Source organism: Leucoraja erinacea, chromosome 9, assembly GCF_028641065.1.
Source record: "Leucoraja erinacea ecotype New England chromosome 9, Leri_hhj_1, whole genome shotgun sequence".
Classification (NCBI taxonomy): domain Eukaryota; kingdom Metazoa; phylum Chordata; class Chondrichthyes; order Rajiformes; family Rajidae; genus Leucoraja; species Leucoraja erinaceus.
The window spans coordinates 44,086,364-44,108,623 of record NC_073385.1 but is presented as its reverse complement, the minus strand read 5'-3'; the positions used below and the strand labels follow the sequence as shown (position 1 = coordinate 44,108,623).

Sequence of the window (22,260 nt, the reverse complement as noted above, 5' to 3'; positions counted from 1 at the left end):
AGCACTGAGCCTTGTAAAACTGAATTTGATCCATCAGCACCGAGCCTTGCGGTACCCCACTAGTCACTGCCTGCCACTCTGAAAGGGACCCGGTAATCCCTACTCTTTGTTTCCTGACTGCCAACCAATTTTCTATCCATTTCAGCACTCTACCCCCAATACCATGTGCCCTAATTTGCCCACTAATCTCCTATGTGGGACCTTATCAAATGCTTTCTGAAAGTCCAGGTACACTACATCCACTGGCTCTTCCTTGTCCATTTTCCTAGTTACATCCTCAAAAAATTCCAGAAGATTAGTCAAGCATGATTTCCCCTTCGTAAATCCATGCTGACTCCGATCCTGTTACTGCTATCTAAATGTGCCGTTATTTCATCTTTTATGATTGACTCCAGTATCTTCCCCACTACTGATGTCAGGCTAACTGGTCTATAATTCACTGTTTTCTCTCTCCCGCCTTTCTTAAAAAGTGGGATAACATTAGCTACCCTCCAATCCACAGGAACTGATCCTGAATCTGTAGAACATTGAAAAATGATCACCAATGCGTCCACAATTTCGAGAGCCACTTCCTTAAGTACCCTGGGTGCAGACTATCAGGCCCTGGGGATTTATCACCCTTCAGTCCCATCAGTACCCAACACCATTTCCTGCCTAATGTGGATTTCCTTCAGTTCCTCCGTTACCCCAGATCCTCTGGCCACTAGTACATCAGGAAGATTGTTTGTGTCCTCCTTAGTGAAGACAGATCCAAAGTACGTGTTCAACTCACCTGCCATTTCCTTGTTCCCCAAAATAAATTCACCTTTTTCAGTCTTTAACTTTGGTCTTAACTATTTTTCTCCTCTTCAGATACCTAAAGAAGCTTTCACTATCCTCCTGTATATTCTTGGCTAGCTTAACTTCATACCTCATCTTTTCTCCCCGCATTGCCTTTTTGGTTATCTTCTGTTGCTCCTTAAACAGTACCCAAAAAATGTATCAGCATTAGTTTATTTAGCTCAGAAAGAGTTTCCAGTCTCACATTTCTGCTGTGAGAACACTCTTTTTATTCTGCAATACTTATTTACTTCTGCAATGCTGCTTCTGTCCAGTCCCTTCCCATTCCATGATGCCAGAGCCATTACCCACAATTTTGTTAAAACACACCCAAATTGCAGAATTATATCCATCAGGGTGACCCAGACTCTCCAACTAGACCAGATTTCTAAGTTTATTCAAATTATATTGGCTTCATTATTAGTGTCATCTTACTTACCTGATTTCTTTCTTCTCTCTTTCTGTGATGATTTACATATACATTTCTTTCAAGGTGTGTTAATTTAATTACACATCCATTTTCTCCTTTAAAAGATAAGTGGTTGTTTAAGAAAAATTGGATTTCATTACCTCGATTCTTAAAGTGGCTACAATTTGTGACAATAATTAATGTTGAATATACCGTGTTTGGTGTCTAGTGGGATTCTGTTGGTGGATGTGAACTTTTATTATTATTTTCCACAGTAGATCATACAGCTGTTGTAGAGGAAAATGTGCCCCACATAGAGTTTGGGAACAGCTCCATCCAAGAATGCAAAAAAAAATGCAGAGAATTGTGGGCACAGCCCAGACCTTCACACAAACTAACCTCCCTTCCATTGACTCAATTTACACTTCACGCTGCCTCGGCAAGGCAAACCATCATAATCAAGGATCAGTCACTCCCTCTTCTCCCCTCTCCCAACAGGCAAGAGATACAGAAGTGAGAAAACATGTACCTCTAGATTCAGGGACAGTTTCTTCCCTACGCTCAGGCAACTGAATCATCCTATCATCAACTAGAGAGGTACTATTTACCCAACTGGATTTCCTCGGACTATCTTTAATCGGACTTTACTGGTCTTTATCTTGCACTAATCTGTATACTGGGGATGGCTCGATGTAATCATGTATAGTCTTAACGTTGACTGGATAGCACACGACAAAAGCTTTTTACTGTACCTCAGTGCATGTAACAATAAACTAAACTAAAGTTAAGGGTAGTTAACGGAACTGCAGATGCTGGAAATGCTGCCTGGCCCTCTGATTCACTCCAACATTTAGTGTAAACTAAAGTTAAAATTGATTTTCACCAGTAGATAGCTCCCAGATGGTGATTGGATGAAATGTTGACTTGTGGCACATTGACAAGCCCAAGAACTGATAAACCCGGGCTTAAATTAAATCCTCCACGTGTCCCTAAAGCCAGTAACCCCCCCACCCTCCCAGAATTAAAATGAACTCTAATACTATTAGCCATCTGTTTACATTTAATTATGCAAATATTGTTAATGCTGTTGTTTCATTTCCATGGTCAAATCATGACTAAAAAGCAGATACGGTCAGAAATTAACTATATTATTTTTTCAGTTAAATCTCTTGCGGATGATCAGAGGTTTTAAAAATAACATTCGTAGAGGTCAGGTCAACTTACATTCTTTATTTATGTTGATCTTACAGTGGACAAAGTTGGCGAAATCCTTCAATAAAATTGTAATCTAACGGCTTTCTTTCAAGACCTAGAACATCATGTAGCAAATCACCAGTGATCTAATTATGGATAAGAGGAAACTTTGAACTTTGTGAAACGTATGCCAAGGAAAGAACGGAGACGAGGAAACATTTTTTCTCACAGAGTTGTGAGTCTGTGGAATTCTCTGCCTCAGAGGGTGGTGGAGGCCGGTTCACTGGATGCTTTCAAAAGAGAGCTAGATAAGGCTCTTAAAAATAGCGGAGTCAGGGGATCTGGGGAGATGGCAGGAACGGGTCACTGATTGGGGATGATGAGCCATGATCACATTAAATGGCGTTGCTGGCTCGAAGGGCCGAATGGCCAACTCCTGCACCTATTGTTTATTGTCTATTGAAATGTGTAATATAGACTTCCTGACCCTTGGTACCACAGACGTATGATGCTGAATAATATTCTAGTTTAACGTGAAAAGAAATATCCCCTCAAAATACATCAGGTTTCCAGGGAAGTGAACTGCTAAATTTCAATTTGTTTTTATTATAATGTGACAGAATCCAAATATATTCTCTACTTATGATTGTAGCCACAATAAAAATGGAAGGAAAGTAAAACAGACTGTTGTCGTTAACAGTGAAAACATGGACACAACATCAGTGATTTTCTTGATTGTTGGCATGGTGAAAGCTTTTCATCGAGTTTCACTTTAAACATCAGCTTGGTGCATTTTCCTGTTTGTGACTTGGCATAGATGGTAATGGATTTCCTTATGCTAAATGCCACTGAAGGGATTTTGTAACAAGGGCAGAACAGAAATCACCACCTTGGTGGATGTATAGTCTTTCCGCTGACTGGACATCTAGCAACAAAAAAGCTTAATTGTGCCTCGGTACAGGTAAACCAACTAAATGGAACATGTTGCCACATATCGTCATAGTGGTTTTACTTCTCCACCAATTCGGAGAAGTATTCTTCTCTGCGCCTACACTAGCAATCAGAACCATGGTGGACAGTGGCATGGATCAAGTATTGCTTGCCACAACCATACCTTAGACTTGATGCAACCCCCCCCCCCCCCCCCCCCCCCCACCCCCCCCCCCCCCAAAAAAAAAAATTCGAGACACAGTGACACATCACTTTAATTTGTTTATTTCATATTTTTTTCAATAAAGTTGGGTGTTTCTTTCAACCGTTACCCATATTTTTCCATTGCTTTGGGACAGCACAGTGGTGCAGCTGGTAGAGCTGCTGCCTCACAGCACTAGAGACCCTGGTTCAATACCAATCTTGGGTGCTGGCTATGTGGAATTTGCACGTTCCCCCTGTGACCAAGTGGGTTCTCTGAGTTTGTTCTCACACCCCAAAGACATGCGGACTTGCAGGTTAATTGACCTCTGTAAATTATCCCTAGTGTCTAGAGAGTGGATGAGAAAGTGGTTTAACATAGAACTAATGTGAACGAGTGATCGATGGTCCATGTGGACTTGGTGGGCTGAAGGGTCTGTTTCTTTGCTGTAACTCTAAACTAAAGTAAACTACTCTGCTACTTGCGAACAGGTGAGAGGAGGAACTTTGGAGATGATGTGCATGCATTAAAATAGTTTTTAAAAATTCTGAAAGTAAGCTTGATCAAATAACTAAATAGGAGGCGTGAGAGGAAGTGGTCAGGAAAGATGCAAAAAAGAACAAAATATAGAAATGATCATGTACACTACACGCAAAAAGCAGACCGACAAACAGTAAATGTTTTTTTTGATAGATGGCACGGTGGTTTTATATGGTTGTTATAGAAATGTCTTCTTGGAAATTGCCCCTATCTTTAAATCAGTAGGCAGGCAAACAGAGCAATTAAAGGAAAAATAACTTTTTAAGGGCAATATTTGGCTTTGCTGTTTCCACTTAAAATCTTGTTAAGTACAGAAAAATGATTTGTGCTAAAACTTAGTTAAATAGATGGAAAATTAAATGTAGTATATTGATGATACAGTGGGCCTATTATTATTGTGTACTTCAGCTAATGGCCTCAAATGCAAGACAGGCATCTAGCATCTGTTCTTGTTAATATTATTTCAAAAGCATTACCCTGATTAAAACATCCTGTGCTGGATAAAACATCTAGACATGATCTAAGAAGCAAGTCAGAACATTGCGCAAATTTGCAAATTATTTTTTTTCTAATTCTAAAAAAAAATTCAATTGCATTTATTCTAAGGTTCTGTGTTTGGAGCTTGGATGCTCAGGTGTTACAGATCAGCTGCCACTGTAAAATTTATGAAATGGACTTCAATGCTAGCATACTGTCAGTGCTTCTTGTCAAAGGCAGACACAAAACACTGGAGTAACTCAGCGGGACAGGCAGCATCTCTGGAGAGAAGGAATAGGTGGCGTTTCGGGTCGAGACCCTTCTTCAGACTGATGTCAGAGAAGTGGGCGGGACGGAGATAGAATGTTGTAGGAGACAGTAAGCGGTGGGAGAACTGGGAGGGAGGAGGGGATAGAGAGAGAGGGAAAGCAAGGGTTATTTGAAATTGGAGGTCAATGTTCATACAGCTGGGGTGTAAACTACCCTAGCGAAATATGAGGTGCTATTCCTTCAATTTGCGCTGGGCCTCACTCTGACAATGGAGGAGGCCCAGGACAGAAAGGTCAGATTGGGAATGGGAGGGGGAGTTAAAGTGCTGAGCAACCGGGAGATCAGGTAGGTTAAGGCGGACTGAGCGGAGGTGTTCAGTGAAACGATCATCAAGCCTGCGCTTGGTCGCCAATGTATCGGAGTTGACACCTAGAACAGCGGAAACAGTGGATGAGGTTGGAGGAGGTGCAAGTGATCCTCTGTCTCACCTGAAAAGACTGTCGGGGTCCTTGGATGGAGTCGAGGGGGGAGGTAAAGGGACAGGTGTTGCATCTCCTGCCTTTGCAGGGGAAAGTACCTGGGGAGGGGGTGATTTGGGTGGGAAGGGACGAGTTGACCAGGGAGGGAAAGGTCTTTGCGGAAAGCAGAAAGGGGTGGAGATGAGAAGATTGGGGGCCAGTAGTGGGATCCTGTTGTACTTCTTTTCAGTTTAGTTTAATGTCACATGTACCAAAGTACGGCGAAAAGCTTTTTTTTATTGTGTGCTAACCAGTCAATGGAAAGACTATACATGATTACAATCGAGCCATCCACAGTGTACAGAAACATGATAAAGGGAATAACATGTATTTCAAGATACTGTCCAGAAAAGTCCATTTAAATATATTCCGAGGGTCTCTAATGAGGTAGATAGTATCTCAGGACTACTCTAGTTATTGATAGAATAGTTTACTTTCCTGATAACAACTGGGAAGAAACTGTCCCTGAATCTGGAGATATGCGTTTTCACACTTCTGTACCTCTTTCCTGATTGGAGAGGGGAGAAGAGGGAGTGATCAGGGTGACATTTGCCCTTCATTATGCTGGTGGCCTTGCCGAGGCAGTGTGAATGGTGCAATGGAAGGGATGTTGGTTTTAGTGATAAGAAAGAACTGCAGATGCTGGTTTAAATCGAAGGTCTGAAGAAGGGTCTCGACCTGAAACTTCGCCCATTCCTTTTCTCCAGAGATGCTGCCTCACCCGTTGAGTTACTCCAGCATTTTGTGCCTACCTTGGTTTGTGTGATGTTCTGTGTTATTCTAACACATTATGTATGGACAAATATTTCTTGCTTCCAATAATAAAAAGCAGGATCTATTGCTACCGAAACTTTGGGTCCAAAATTGAATCATTAGCACCCATTTCTCTGAATATGCAGATAAATGAGGGATATGGGTTATGTGCAGGCAGATGAGATCAGTTTATATTGACATCATGTTTGGCACAGGCTTTGTAGGCCAAAAGGCCTGTGCCTGTTCATTCTAATTTCTGTAGGTATATCATGTCCTCTTGGACCCACAATCGGACTTTTGCAGCGCAGGAGTCAATGATAGTAAAAGATAGGAGTAGGAATAGGTCATGTGTCATATGGTCTCCAGTACCTAGCTCTGCCATCGCAGATTTACTTCAGCGTTCCTCTTGGGTTGTGAGCGAGGTGGGACACAATAAGGTCTCGATATGAAAATGCTGTTTTGTGTTCACTGGTTTAAGACAGCCGCTGACTTGAATTTGACGATGAGAGCCACTGTAATGCACCCTGGCCCCTGTCTCCATCAAGGGTGTGGATGTGCAGGTTACCCAGGAGTACAAGTACCTTGGAGTTTGCCTGGACAGTAAATTGGACTGGTCCAAGAACGCTGAGGCATTGTACAAGTAGGGACAGAGCCGCCTTTACTTTCTGTGGGTGCTCCGCTCTTTCAACATCTGCAGTAAGATGCTGCAGTTGTTTTATCAATCGGTGTTTAGTTTAGAGATACAGAGCGGAAGCAGGCCCTTCGGCCCACTGAGTCCGCACCGACCAGCAATCCCCACACATTAACACTATCCTACACACACTAGGGCCAATTTACATATACACCAAGCCAATTAACATACATACCTTTAAATCATTGGAGTGTGGGAGGAAACCGAAGATCTCGGAGAAAACCCACGCGATCATGGTGAAAACGTACAAACTCTGTACAGATAGCTCCCGTAGTCGGGATCGAACCCTAGTCTCTGGCAGTGCAAGTGCTGAAAGGCAGCAACTCTACCGCTGCCCACTGTGGCCGCCTGGTGGTGGCCATCATCTTCTACGCTGTCGCATGCTGGGGTAGCAGGGCGAAGGCAACGGATGCCAACAGAATCAACAAGACTGGCTTTGACTTGGGAGTGGAGTTGGATTAATTGGAGGTGGTTTCGGAATGGAGGATGCTCCTCAAACTACGGAGCATCTTGGACAATACATCTCACCCCCTCCATAACACACTGGTCAACCTGAGGAGTAACTTCAGCAACAGACTGGTCCCACCAAGGTGCTTAATACCACAGGAGATCCACTTTTCCTGTGGCTATCAAACTGTACATCTCCTCCCTCTTCTGTCGTGGGGTAGACTGACTCTCCCCCCCCCCCCCCCCCCCCCCCCCCCCCCCCCTCTTTGCACATCCCTCATCCTGGGCTTTTCCACTCGATAATTTAATTTCATGTTTGTGCAATATTACATATGTGCTGGGCATCAACTAGTCAAATTTCATTATTGTGACAATGCACATGACTTTCAATGCCTTGTTATGTATCTTTTGGCTGGTGGCAGACCAATTTCCCTCAGGGATAAATAAAGTTGCATCATATCGTATTGTAATGATAGACAATTCCATTGCGTCTGGACCAGCAAGTACATCTGGTGTTCTTTGCTGCTGTTACCGCTGTGTCCTGCTACAATGGTGCATATGTGTCATTCAATGTTGTGCAGAATGGGTGATTATAGGGGGGGGGGGGGGGGGGGGGGGGGGGCATTGAGCATGAGCTGAGTTTTGTGAGGCCATTAGCAATGCTGAATATGAGATTTTTGCATCAAAATCCTCTTGCGGCTCACCTCGCCTTCCAAACATTTTAGGTTTACATGCTGCAGATGATGGGAAGATGGACTTTTGCCCATCACATAGCCTTCCTCCACACGTCATCTCAAATTTCGACACGTGATTGACTGAGTGCTGCTGATTGTTTAAAGATTTTGAAGCTGTAAAAACATGGTTTCAGCACCAAACTGGACTGCTCTTTGTGTTGGTAGCAATGAATTCATTGATAATTGTCGGTCATTGTATCCAGCTGCTGAACAGCACAGTGTAGGGATAGGTAGATGCTGTGTCAAAATGCTCAATATTTATGTTCAATGCTCTAGATATATATAAAAAGCCAGTCACTCTTCCTTGCAAATTGAGTGGATGTGCATATTTGAAAAATTGTGGTTATCAAAAGAGCAAATCATTTTGTGCACTTTCTGTTCTACCTACTGTTAAATATAATACATAATAGAAAATTTTAGTAAATTAGGCTTGAGGTGCCTCATGGTGGAGGCTTTTCTGAGGTGCCACAGCCGCGGTGCCCCCTTGGAAGGTTGGTCGGTCGGCGGGACCTCGTCTGAAGACTCGGTGGTCAATGGGAGTGGGAATCCTTCCGAAGGTTCGTCGATCGGAGGGACCAGGAACCCAACTAAGGCACGTCGGTTGGCGTGATTGGGAACCTGACCGAATGCTCATCGGTTGGCAAGACTGGTAACCCACACAAAAACTCGTCCAATGACTTAACCAAGAGGGAGCTGGAGGCATCGGATGTGAGGAGCGTGGGCCGGTAGGAGGGTGAATCGGGATAATACCTCCAGCGCCTTAAAGGTAGTGTGCAGGAGACGCCCTGGGACACAGAGATGGCCAGGCAAGGGGAGGGATGTCGGTTCGCAGGAACAGCTCCAGTACACCAAGAGCAGACTGGACTATTGATATTTCAATGGAGCTCATCTCATTGTTAATGTGCAAGACACAACCAAATTCAAGAAACTTCATAAAATTTAAAGCGTTTTTTTTTTTGCAATTCTTGACAACTGAAATAACTTTTTCTGTATGAACGGACTTACCTACTGGAAAGCATGAAACAGGACAGTTATGTTAATTTAGCCAGCATACTTTGCTGTGAGAGATGGCATCTAACATAGCTCTGGTGCACATCCAATCTCTCTGACAAGTGATCGCTGGCCACGAAACATAGAACTACTTTAATGCAGTCGATAGTGAAATGTTAATGGCCAAGTTTGGATGGAGACAGTTTTGCCACCATAAGTTAACTATTGGAAATGACGCATGGGCTGGCGGGGGGATTCTGTCAGGCTGGGAATTAAATTCTGTAAATTGGCCTCTTAAAAATGAAAATTAACTTGTAGCTTTTTGTTGAAATGCAGCAGATAAAATAACTAATGTTGTGAAATTTAATGGCGTGAGAAATCCCCACAATGCCTCTCACGTCACAACGGTGATTGAAAATGCCCAGTCCAAACTCAATTGGGCAATTTGGATCATGGCTAAAACAGCGTTAGATGTTAATATACCAATCCACCATCTGTTTTCCATCCAATATATATGTAAATAATTGTCATTTAAAAGTTGTTTGCTTCAGGAATCTTCAGCTGAACTTAAAAGTGCTGAATAGAGATGGTCCATATTGACGATAGACACAAAGTGCTGGAGTAACTCGGCGGGACAGGCAGCATCTCTGGAGAAAATGGATAGGTGACATTTTGGATTCCTCTGACACGAGGAAGGTCAGATGAGGGGTCCTAGCCCAAAACATTGCCTATCCTTTTTCTCCAGAGATGCTGCTTGACCAGTTTAGTTTAGAGATAAAGCAGGGAAACAGGCCCTTTGGCCCACCATGTCTACACCGACCAGCGATCCCCGCACACTAACACTATCTTACACACACTAGGGCCAATTTTACATGTATACCAAGCCAATTAACCTGCAAACCTGTACGTCTTTGGAATGTGGGAGGAACCGAAGATCTCAGAGAAAACCCTTGCAGGTCACGGGGAGGATGTACAAACTCCGCACAGACAAGCACCCATAGTCAGGATCAAACTCGGGTCTCGGGCGCTGTAAGGCAGTAGCTCTGCTGCTACTCCACTGTCCCGCTGAGTCACTCCAGCACTTTGTGTCTAGTGTTAGTACAAACCAGCATCTGCAGTTCTTTTTATTACACGCTCCATAATGACTTGGTCTCCATTTCCATGATGGGAAAGTGATATGAAAGTTTAAATGGCTGTACATCTATTGATGAAATAGGATATTAGAGAGCAGCAGGAAAGGTAACCAGGCTGCAGCAAAAGAGAACAGATTTTGCAGCAGATAAAGCACCAGAGCATCATAATTAAATTACTTAAATTGATTCCCTTTAAAATCTTATTTGTTATGTGTCTGTGCATTCAAAGCAAATTTCTTTTTAGCAGAGGACTGGTAGCACAGTGGCGCCTCTGAGACCCTAAGTACAAGGATGAAAGTCGCTTCCTGACAGACTGTATGGATGTGCAGGCACTGAGGTTTGGCAGACTCTGCCAAGCTCTTGCACATTTGAGAGACATAACAAATAAACCTGTCCATTATGGCACAAATATTGCCAGGGTTTAAGGAATTATTAAAGCCCCAGTAATGGTCAACATCCCATTTTCCACCTTTTCACTTAACTGCAACATAGTTTATGTATATTGCAGGCATCTCTAACCTATGTAAAATGACGGGGGTGAACAATTCCCATTACTTACCATAGAGGTTAGAAGGTGCATCTTGGTCAGCATGGACGAGTTGGGCCAAAAAGCCTGGTTCCGTGCTGTTTCTCTCTATGATTCTAACCCTCTGTCAGTTCACCATTCTTATGGTAGATGTAGTTGCGAGTTTGCAAATAGCCTAAAATTTGAGGTTCAGAAATGAATGGGAATTGACATACTTTAAACGCATTATAGAGAAAAAAACATTGGGAAAAGACAACAAGAATGGCAGAGAAACCAACCAATGAACTCACATTTCAGACATAAGGGTCTGAGATATCATCCTAAATCTGGACTGTTGCCTGAGAAACACTCATGACTTGATCTAACTGGAGGCATTTAAAATGGTACAAATAACTGATAATAAATAATTCAAATACTTTAACCTCAATTAATTAAAAACATTTAGGTAAAATAAAATTAAAATAAAATATTGTCTGGACGTTTCTCTTGGGATCTTTTTAAAGGTGAGTTTAGATTCAGCCCCTTACATCCCCTCTTCAGATTCATGGTAATTGTCATGTTGTACAGTCAGCTACGAAATACTTTAGCTCTCCCTGTGAGCGAACTGGAAAACGATTTGAATAAATAATGTGTCCGGGGGGGGGGGGGGGTGTGGTGATTGGCAGTCACCGAGGTACGTCTTTGTATATTGTGACAGCTGCCGGGTAATCTCGACTGCTGTTCTATAGCGCCTTTGGTAGTATTTAAACAGTCCATGGTTGTGCCTAGAGCAGTCCTATGCTGAGCGCCCTCTGCAGACAGCGCTTGCTTTGGACATGGTACATGGTACATGTTGCTCAGCTACTGAGCTTGGTGGTGAACTGGAAACATGGCGACTCTTGTATATTGTCTCAGTGTAATCTACTGTTCTTACACTTTTGTATTTAAGTATGATTGTGCCTATGTATAGCAAGATTGTTTTCACTGAAATGTATGCAAAAAAATAATTTCACTGTACCTAGGTACATGTGACAATGCAACCACCAGCTCAGTGTGTGTCATTGTGCTGGTAGCGAAGGCAGAATCAAGTTGGACAGTAAAGAGGAGAAATGGAACACACAATGTAGAGCAATACAGTGTAGGAACAGGCCCTATGGCCCACAATGTTTGTGCCATACATGATGCCTGGTTCAACTGATCTAATCTGCCAGTACGTAATCCATATCCCTCTATTTCCTGCACTTCCATGTGCCTGTCTAAAGGCCTCTTAAACACCACTATTGTATCTGCTTTCACCACCACCCTTGGCAATGCATTCCTGGCCCACTCCAGTCTCGCTAAAAAAAAACCTTATCCCGCACATCTCCATTAAAATTTATCCCTCTGACCTAACTATGCCCCCTAGTTTTGGACAACTCCACCCTGGAGAAAAAGGTTCTGATTGTCTACCCTATCTATTCCAAGTCTACCCTATCTATGTCAAAATAGGTTTCTGCTGCTGAGCCAGAAATTACATCTAGGTTGGGTATCTGCTAAGAAAATGTGCTATATCACAGTTATATTTCTAAGAATATGCATAATAAGAGGATAATAAGAGGTGAACCTGGCATTGCACATTTTGTTTCAATATAAATGTCATTTAATTTAGAGAATCAGTTCTTCTTATCGAGTCCATGTCACAAGATTAGAAATTGTTCAGCCAGACCTTAACACGCTTCTCAGCATCTGTATACAATGGCGTCTTGCGCTTCTTGTGGGTAGTGGCAGAAAGATTGGTGGAAACAGAGCCGCGATGTGAAGGCTCTTTCCTTGACCCCAGAGAATCTGTTAAATTAAAGGTTTTAAAATACCTTGTCTTCAGAACTGTTTACATGTTCAATACCTCATGTGATGAGAACTAAATCCCTCTAATACTTTATGGTGTAAACACCGTAATTGCTGTATTAGAATTTATACTCCGATTCACCAGCACAAGCACAAAAAAATGTATTAGTTGATTGATGATGATGTTTTCTTTCTAAATTTTTTATTGTGTAAGAAGTGGAGAATTAAGGCTTGTGGTGAAAGGCAGCGGTTTTACTCCCACTTTGGAAAAATAAAATCTGGCACAATCTTCAATAGAAACAGTTCATTGGAAGACCTTTGGAAACCTAATTTATAGATTTAACCTCACTGCCCATTAAAGGATAAATGAAACCAAAGGCTCCCAAAGTGTTAAGGTGTTTTGTGGAGACAAGAATCTACAGATGTTTTTTTTTACAAAAAAAACACAAAGTGCTGGAGTAACTCAACAGGGTCAGGCAGCATCCATGGAGAACATGGATAGTGGTGTGTTGCATCAGGAACAAAGGTCTTATCTTGTTTGTTGAGGAAGATCTGAGAGCTTTCATGTTTTCATGACATTTCTCAATACACATCATAAAATACAGATTAAACACATTCCACCCACTGTTGTATGTGGGGCATTGATATGGGTCAAATCCTGCCATGTTCTATAGGAATAACGTTGTAGTATAATCAGAATATTTTTTATGAAAGCAAACTCATTCTTTTATTTGTATTTGAGCACTAAGTGTATTGTTTTTCAAATTTCTAAATTTAATTGTAATACAGGTACACTCCCATTTCGTTAGTCCTGAGAGTAGTGTTAAAAGTGCGTTATACGTTCTTTTACTCTTTCCCTTATACATATTTAATTTTTTTCTAATAAAGCAAAAACTGATGATTTGACGTTGTTGCAAAAGTGTTTGCACGTGGTACCAAATATCCATTTTAAATGTGAAGCTCGAACAGAAACACGGATGGCTATTTAACAAACAATAATGCTCTTGTCTTTTTCAGGTTTGTCAGTTTGTAAAGGTAGCTTTTCGTGTCATGAATTAATTAATTAGTAGGTCTGCGTGGACTTGCAGTAATTTATTATTTCAGGACTGAATGTGAACACAGCACTGTATTATATTGTAAGGAATATATGACCAGAATTAACATATCGAGCCTTACTTCGGGCGTTGAGTCATTTTTCAGAAAAAAACAGAATATGTACTTCCGCCCCTAATAGTTACATGTAATATTGGCAATCTGCCACTGTTCAGAATTAAATGAGAGGATTATGTTGGATTTTGTTTCTTTCAGGATTTAGGGCTGGCTTCAGCTTAGCCTCTGTTACATTGGTATTAAACTAAATGCATTTCTGTGAAAGAGTTCATCCTTTAGCTGTTGTGACTTTGGAGTGACTTCCAAATCAATCAAATCAAATTCCTGTACTGAGATTAATGACTATTTCAAATTTGCTTTGATGAAAACGAAAACTATTAGAGGTGAATAGTCAGACTTGCTGCCAAAACAATTGCATGACAATTGAAAGAAACATTGCTTACTGTATTTATCCGTTTGTTTATTATGTAATCTCATTGAATACCCTTAAACGCAGGGCAACATAAATATTTCTGGTTTGTACTTCCTTTAGATTCCTTTACTTTGGTAATAGTTTATACAAGGGATCGGTCAGTGGTAAAGCAAGGCTTTATCATCCATCCATGGTTATCCTAAAGTTGGTGATTATATATTTCTGGGAACCACTGCACGCCATGTGATGCTTGTAATCTACTTACACCCTAGCCCAGGATTTTTACCAGGTATGGGATATTGCTGGTTTTCCAAGTCAGTTGGTGGGTAGTGTGCAAGTGTAGGTGCTTTTGCTTACCTACTGCCACCTTCTGGGTGATATAAGTTGCATGCTTCAGATGTGCCGATGAAGAAACATTAGTGAATTGTTCTGATGTCTGTTACAGATGACATTATTATTGCCATGCTTTGCCAGTGATGGTGGGAGTGATTGTTGAAGATGGTAGAAGAGGTGGCAAGCAAGTGAAGTGATTTGTTCTGGATAGTATTCAGCGTTGTGTAGGAAGGAACTGTAGATGCTGGTTAAACCGAAGATAGACACAAAAAGCTGGAGTAACTCAGCGGCTCAGGCAGTGTCTCTGGAGAGAAGGATTGGGTAAAGTTTCGGGTCGACTTTTTTTCAGACCTCTGAAGAAGGGTCTCGACCCGAAACTTCACCCATTCGTTCTCTCCAGAGATGCTGCCTGTCCCACTGAGTTATTCCAGCTTTTTGTGTCTAGTATTGAGCTTGTTGGGAATTTCTAAGGTGCGCTCATGCAGGCAAGCAGAGTGTCCTCTGTCACATTGCCGACTTCTCGGTTGGTGGAACAGTGTTATCACTTGCCGCAGTTTATTAAGCTTTGTAATTTGTAGGTTTGTGAGCACTATATAGCTGGTCCAGCTCGGCTTTACAAAGGTGACTCATCATTAGCCCAGCCTGTTGATGGGGGGGTGATGCAACTATAGTGACACCCTTTAATTTCATTAGTTTAGAGAGAGAGCATGAAAACACGTCCTTCGACCCGTGACAACCATCGATCCACTTGTTCTATGCTATCCAACTTTCTCATACACTTCCTGAACACCAGGGGCAATTAACAGAGGGAAATTAATCTACAAACCCGTGCATCTTTCGGATGTGGTAGGAAACCCATGCAATAATGGGAAGAACATGCAAACTCCATACAGTCAGCACCCGAGGTCAGGATTGAATGAGGTTCTCTGGCACTTTGAGGCAGCAGCTCTACCAGCTGCTCCACTGTTCCATCCTTTAATGTCAAGGGAATATGACAAGAAACTCTCCCAGCCCAAAACACCACCTATCCATGTTCTCCAGAAGTACTGCCTGACCCGCTAAGTTACTCCATCACTTTGTTTCTTTTATTTTCCTGTTGGAGATGGTCATAACAAGATACTTGTGTGACTGGCCCATGTGCAGACCTTGGTGTATGTGGCTCAGGCTAGTGGAAATGAACATTTCCCCACTTACACCAGGCCACTCAAGGGCCTCTATCCCTTTGTTCACCTTTTGCTCTTTGCCCTCCCCACCCCTTGCCCTTGTAACAAACTAATCACCCTCCCCTCATCTGCCCATCACCCACATGCATGTCTATCTGGGTTTCCTCTTCCTTAGCCTACCCTTCCGATCCCCTCCCCACTTTGTTGCATCTGACTATCATTCCTCACTTGTATGGTTCCATTGATCAGCTTTTGCCCTCTATCCTTCCCTCTCCCTTCCTCCACATGTATCCATCTGTCTAAAATTTTATTTTTCTCTTTTGTTGTTTTCATCTATCACGTACCAACTTCAGTATCAACACTCTCCTCTCCCTCTCCCTTAAGGGCCTGTCCCATGTTCACGACCTAATTCACAACCTTTTTTACTCGTCACCATTTTTCATCAGGCTAGAAAAACGCCCTGACCTACTTGATGCCACGAGTACCTACGACTAGCATCACGACCTACCTATGACCTCCTATGATCTCGTGACGACCATGCTGCGAGTATGAGTCAAGGGCAAACTCGGCAGAGGTTGTGAAAGTGGGACAGGCCCTTTACCGGGTTAATCAGTTCATCATATCCCTCCCCATGTGCTTCTACATAATCACCAAGCAATCTGCCGCATCACCCCCTCTCATTTCATTATATTGGCTTCCTTCCCTCCACATTCTCAGTCCTGATGCAGGGTCTTGAAGTGAAACGTCCACCATCCCTTTGCTAATCTGCTAAATTCTTTCAGGAGTGTATCTTTTGCTCCAAGATCCAGCATCTGCAGTCTCTTGAGTTTACCTTTCTACTTTGTACATTATTGGGAAGGAAGAATAGTTGAACTTGGATAGTGCCTTGAGGGACTCTTACAACTTAACTCGAAGCTTAGCAGATTAACCTCCAACACAAAAATCAACATATTTTGTGAGTGGTAGAAATCAAACTGAAGAGTTGTCGCTGTTTTTACTGCTTGTAGTCAACAGACCTACTATATCATTTGGCTCTTTGCCAATTTTTTTTGTTCTGAAAGATAATCTGGGATCTTTTTTATATTAAGAGGTATGGCTTTAGAGATACAGCACGGAAACAGGCTCTTTGGCCCACCGACTCCACGCTGACCAACGATCGCCCTGTACATTAACACTATCGTAAACCACTAGGGGCAATTTTACAATTTTTACCGAAGCCAATTAACCTACAAATCTGTACGCCTTTGGAGTGTGGGAAAAAACCGGAGCACTTGGGGAAAACCCATGCAGTCACAGGGTGAATGTTCAAACTTTGTACAGACAGCACACATAGTCAGGATCAAACACAGATCTCTGGCGCTGTAAGGCAGCAACTCTACCACTGAACCACTGTGCTGTCCCATGTTTGATTTGAATGAATATCACTGCTGATATTGTGATTTATCAGTTTGACACAATCGGTTTCATATCTTTCTTTTTGCAGTTAAGATCCACGAAGCAAAACCCAGAGCAAAATGATTACATCATTGATTCAACTACAGAGTCTCGCCTCACTGGTCACCTGTCAATAAATCCATTGAACAAATATCACAAAGCCGGGTGTTTGGAACCCAAGAGTGCCTTCAATCAGAAAAGAACCAACCACGTTCCAAGGTAGCATTCTATGATCTGCATTCATTATTGGAAAATGGTTTATGCTGCATTTAGTGTTGGTGCATCACCTCATTACAAAATGGTTTTGTCAGTGCATTCAGATCTGGTTCACTGAGGCTAAACGATTCATCAACGAATGTATAAACAAGGAACTGCAGAAGCTAGTTTACACAAAATGACACAAAATGCTGAAGTAACAATTATTTCTCTCCTCCCCCTTCTACATCCCTTCACAATTCACAACTTTTCGATCCTGTCTCACACCTTCTGTTTTCAACTCTGGCCTTTGTTCCAACCATCTGCTGATCAAAGCTTCCGTTGCCTGTTCCCACCTATTACCTGCCAGGCTTTGTCTTGCCTCTGCTCTCTTCCAGCTTTCTCTCCCCCATCCCCCTTACAGTCTGAGGGTCTCGACCCGAAACGTCACCTCTCCATGTTCTACAGAGATGCTACCTGACCCGTTGAGTTACTCCAGCCATTTGTGTCGACCAATGAGATCCTACCCATTGAATAACTACTGAAAAGGTGTTTGCTGAAACCAAATTAATAAATACAACACAGAGAATATAGATTTATGGCAGTATGGTGGCACAGTTGCTCCCATTAAGCACAAAAGTCCCAGGTTCGACCCAGACTACAGATGCTGAATGTACAATGTGTGTATGTTCTCTCTGTGACCACATGGGTTTTCTACGGGTGCTCTGGTTTCCTCCCATATGCCAAAGACATACAGATTTGTAGGTTAATTGGCTTCAGTGAGAAAAATTGTAAATCGTTCCAAGTGTGTAGAATAGCGTTGGTGTATAGGACGATTGCAGGTCGGTGCGGACTTGGTGGGCCAAAGTGCTTGTTTCCATGTTTTATCTCTAAACTAAACTAAACAGATACCTGACAGAAACATATTCCTGAAAGTAAAGGAAAGATTGTGCAGTAAGATGGTTCTTTCAGTGGCATCAATGTTTGAGCTCCTGCTAAGAATAAAGATGTAAAATGTATTATTTCTATAATTGTGTTTATAATAATATATAAAATATGTACGAAAGCCTTGTTTCTTAACTGGATGCGTGAAGAGGTGGCTCAACTGAGAGACACCAGGGTGTTATCGGCATTGCTGCTGCAGTGTAGCTCCACGATTGATTTGAGAACATTATTACAGGCTTGAAGGGGTTTTAAAACAAGAGATTAGTGCTGGTGTTATTAGCAGATGACTGCTTAAAGTACACCGCATAAGCAAAATACCATGGTTTATTTTAAATGGATTAATGCAGCTGTTAAAACTGAGTGTTCAATCATTAACATAGTCAACCGTACTTTCTAGGCGTTAATCTGTATTTAGCCTTCACTGTTCCTCATACGGCAGCCTGTTGTTGGTCACTCGTGCTGATGTAACCTCGAAATGAAACCTATCAAGTTCACTAATGCATTGAATGACAAAATGCATCATTTTCTAATATTATTTTCCATGATCTCTCTATGAGTCACTGGTGTACAAAACAGAATTAAAAGTATAGCCAGTCAAGCAACTTTTCATGAAAAGAAGTTAGGAGGGAGCCGTTGGAGATGTGAGACGCAAGGAGCAAGGGCCGGTAGGAGGTTGAACCGTGGTAATGCCTCCTGCGCCTTCAGGGTTGGCTGCAGGAGGTTCCCCCCAGGACACAAATGACCGGGCATGGAGAGGGATGTCAGTTAGTGGGCTGGATCAGGATTTGCTCTGGTGGACTGAGCGCACAGGCGGACTTGACTTTGGGAATGGTGTCAAAACATGGCGGCGCCTGCAGGTGTAAAAATAATGTCACTGTGCATTTACACATGAGACAAATAAAGCAGCATTGAAGTTATAGAATTACAGAGTCATGCAGCATGTACAGCCCTTTGCCCCAATTCACCCAAGACAGGCAAGAAAGCCATAGTTTCTTGATTTTCTTGCTATGGAACAAGAAAACTAAGTTTTGACCGTAGTCTGCTTTGACTTGTATCCCTTATATACATCAATTCTAAAATAATAAACAAAAGGACACCATTTTTATTCTCATCTCGTAGTCATTTCTGGAGATTTTAGGATGTCGATGAAAACTTCATTAAGGGCAGGTATCAGTTCTCAAGTTAACCTTGACAACTATTGAGTCAAATTCAGAGGTTGTTGTACGCTGATCAGTGCTCATCTAAACTAACTCTCAGGTTACTTAAGGAAGTAGCTCCAGAAATAGTGGATGCATTAGTAATAATCTTTCAAAACTCTTTAGATTCTGGAGTAGTTCCTGAGGATTGGAGGGTAGCAAACGTAACCCCACTTTTTAAGAAGGGAGGGAGAGAGAAATCGGGGAATTACAGACCAGTTAGTCTAACATCGGTAGTGGGGAAACTGCTAGAGTCAGTTATTAAAGATGGGATAGCAGCACATTTGGAAAGTGGTGAAATGATTGGACAAAGTCAGCATGGATTTATGAAAGGTAAATCATGTCTGACGAATCTTATAGAATTTTTCGAGGATGTAACTAGTAGCGTGGATAGGGGAGAACCAGTGGATGTGGTGTATCTGGACTTCCAGAAGGCTTTCGACAAGGTCCCACATAAGAGATTAGTATGCAAACTTAAAGCACAAGGCATTGGGGGTTCAGTATTGATGTGGATAGAGAACTGGCTGGCAAACAGGAAGCAAAGAGTGGGAGTAAACGGGTCCTTTTCACAATGGCAGGCAGTGACTAGTGGGGTACCGCAAGGCTCAGTGCTAGGACCCCAGCTATTTACAATATATATTAATGACCTGGATGAGGGAATTGAAGGCAATATCTCCAAGTTTGCGGATTACACGAAGCTGGGGGGCAGTGTTAGCTGTGAGGAGGATGCTAGGAGACTGCAAGGTGATTTGGATAGGCTGGGTGAGTGGGCAAATGTTTGGCAGATGCAGTATAATGTGGATAAGTGTGAGGTTATGCATTTTGGTGGCAAAAACAGGAAAGCAGACTATTATCTAAATGGTGGCCGACTAGGAAAAGGGGAGATGCAGCGAGACCTGGGTGTTGAAACCAGTCATTGAAAGTAGGCATGCAGGTGCAGCAGGCAGTGAAGAAAGCGAATGGTATGTTAGCTTTCATAGCAAAAGGATTTGAGTATAGGAGCAGGGAGGTTCTACTGCCGTTGTACAGGGTCTTGGTGAGACCACACCTGGAGTATTGCGTACAGTTTTGGTCTCCAAATCTGAGGAAGGACATTCTTGCCATAGAGGGAGTGCAGAGAAGGTTCACCAGACTGATTCCTGGGATGTCAGGACTGTCTTATGAAGAAAGACTGGATAGACTTGGTTTATACTCTCTAGAATTTAGGAGACTGAGAGGGGATCTTATAGAAACTTACAAAATTCTTAAGGGGTTGGACAGGCTAGATGCAGGAAGATTGCTCCCGATGTTGGGGAAGTCCAGGACAAGGGGTCACAGCTTAAGGATAAGGGGGAAATCCTTTAAAACTGAGATGAGAAGAACTTTTTTCACACAGAGAGTGGTGAATCTCTGGAACTCTCTGCCACAGAGGGTAGTCGAGGCCACAGTTCATTGGCTATATTTAAGAGGGAGTTAGATGTGGCCCTTGTGGTTAAGGGAATCAGAGGGTATGGAGAGAAGGCAGGTACGGGATACTGAGTTGGATGATCAGCCATGATCATATTGAATGGCGGTGCAGGCTCGAAGGGCCGAATGGCCTACTCCTGCACCTAATTTCTATGTTTCCATGTTTCTATGTCATCGACCCTAATGAAACAACTACGTGTGTTCCAAAGGTCGGTTAATGTGAAGCCTTGTATGTACTTAAATTTAATCATCACTGGATGAAAAAATAGTAAATTAGTCATATTAGTTTAAATCTCCACATAGATTTACAAGAACGTGCAAACTATTTAATATCAGGAATATTTCTGAAGGTGATATGGCAATTATTACTTGTAGTTGTTGAAATTATCATAAAGTATGAGACTGAAAAGGGTGATTTTATTATGGGGAACAAGGAAATGGCAGATGCGTTTAACAGGTACTTTGGATCTGTCTTCACTAAGGAAGGCACAAACAATCTTCCTGATGTACTAGTCAGAGGATCTGGGGTGACGGAGGAACTGAAGGAAATCCACATTAGGCAGGAAATAGTGTTGTGTAGACTGATGGGACTGAAGGCTGATAAATCCCCATGGCCTGATGCACTACATCCCAGGGTACTTAAGAAGGTGGCTCTAGAAATCGTGGATGCTTTGGTGAACATTTTTCAATGTTCTACAGATTCAGGGTCAATTCCTGTGGATTGGAGGGTAGCTAATGTTATCCCACTTTTTAAGAAAGGCGGGAGAGAGAAAACAGTGAATTATAGACCAGTTAGCCTGACATCGGTGGTGGGGAAGATGCTGGAGTCAATCATAAAAGATAAAATAGCAGCACATTTGGATAGCAGTAACAGGATCGGAGTCAGCATGGATTTACGAAGGGGAAATCATGCTTGACTAATCTTCTGGAATTTTTTCAAGATGTAACAGGAAAATGGACAAGGGAGAGCCAGTGCATGTAGTGTGCCTGGACTTTCAGAAAGCATTTGATAAGATCCCACATAGGAGATTAGTGGGCGAAATTAGGGCACATGGTATTGGGGGTAGAGTGCTGACATGGATAGAAAATTGGTTGGCAGACAGGAAACAAAGAGTACGGATTAACGGGTCCCTTTCAGAGTGGCAGGCAGTGACTAGTGGGGTGCCAGGGACGTGCGGTAAGGGGATGCAGAGCATCACCTGTCATACTCCAAGATTTCTCCACTGAGCTGTGTTATAAATGTAATTTCTCTATGAATCCAATCAATTTTTATAGTCAAAATCGCCAAATTTGCAGAGCTCCGTTGCAAATACAGGGAGAGACGAGAGGTGAGGCAGCGACAAGCTGAGCCTCCCCTCTGATTGCGCAATCCCTCAGAAACTGGATGGAGTGCGGGCAATAAGAATGTGCCTGTTACTATCTCTCTGTATGTCACCAATGTAATGTTTGTAAACCCCTTCATTACTTGTCCTCGCCTTCCGTAGTCCAGGTAACTTATTTCACGTATAAAGATATTAAATTTAGGCTTGCTGGTCTCGTCATAAAACTGCAATGAAAAAGCACCAGGGGAGGCAGCTGTCACATCTGCCT

The 22,260-nt window shown here is 42.4% G+C and overlaps 1 protein-coding gene across 3 annotated transcripts in view; it reads left to right on the top strand.

Annotated features, from left to right (window-relative positions):
- Window positions 1-22,260, top strand: part of LOC129700311 (uncharacterized) — a 78,317-nt gene that overhangs the window by 28,836 nt on the left and 27,221 nt on the right. For all 3 annotated transcript variants that reach the window (XM_055640687.1, XM_055640685.1, XM_055640684.1), the window contains one exon: window positions 16,938-17,107. In XM_055640687.1, coding sequence (XP_055496662.1) covers window positions 16,938-17,107 — 170 coding nt within the window. The remainder of the gene's footprint in view (window positions 1-16,937; window positions 17,108-22,260) is intronic.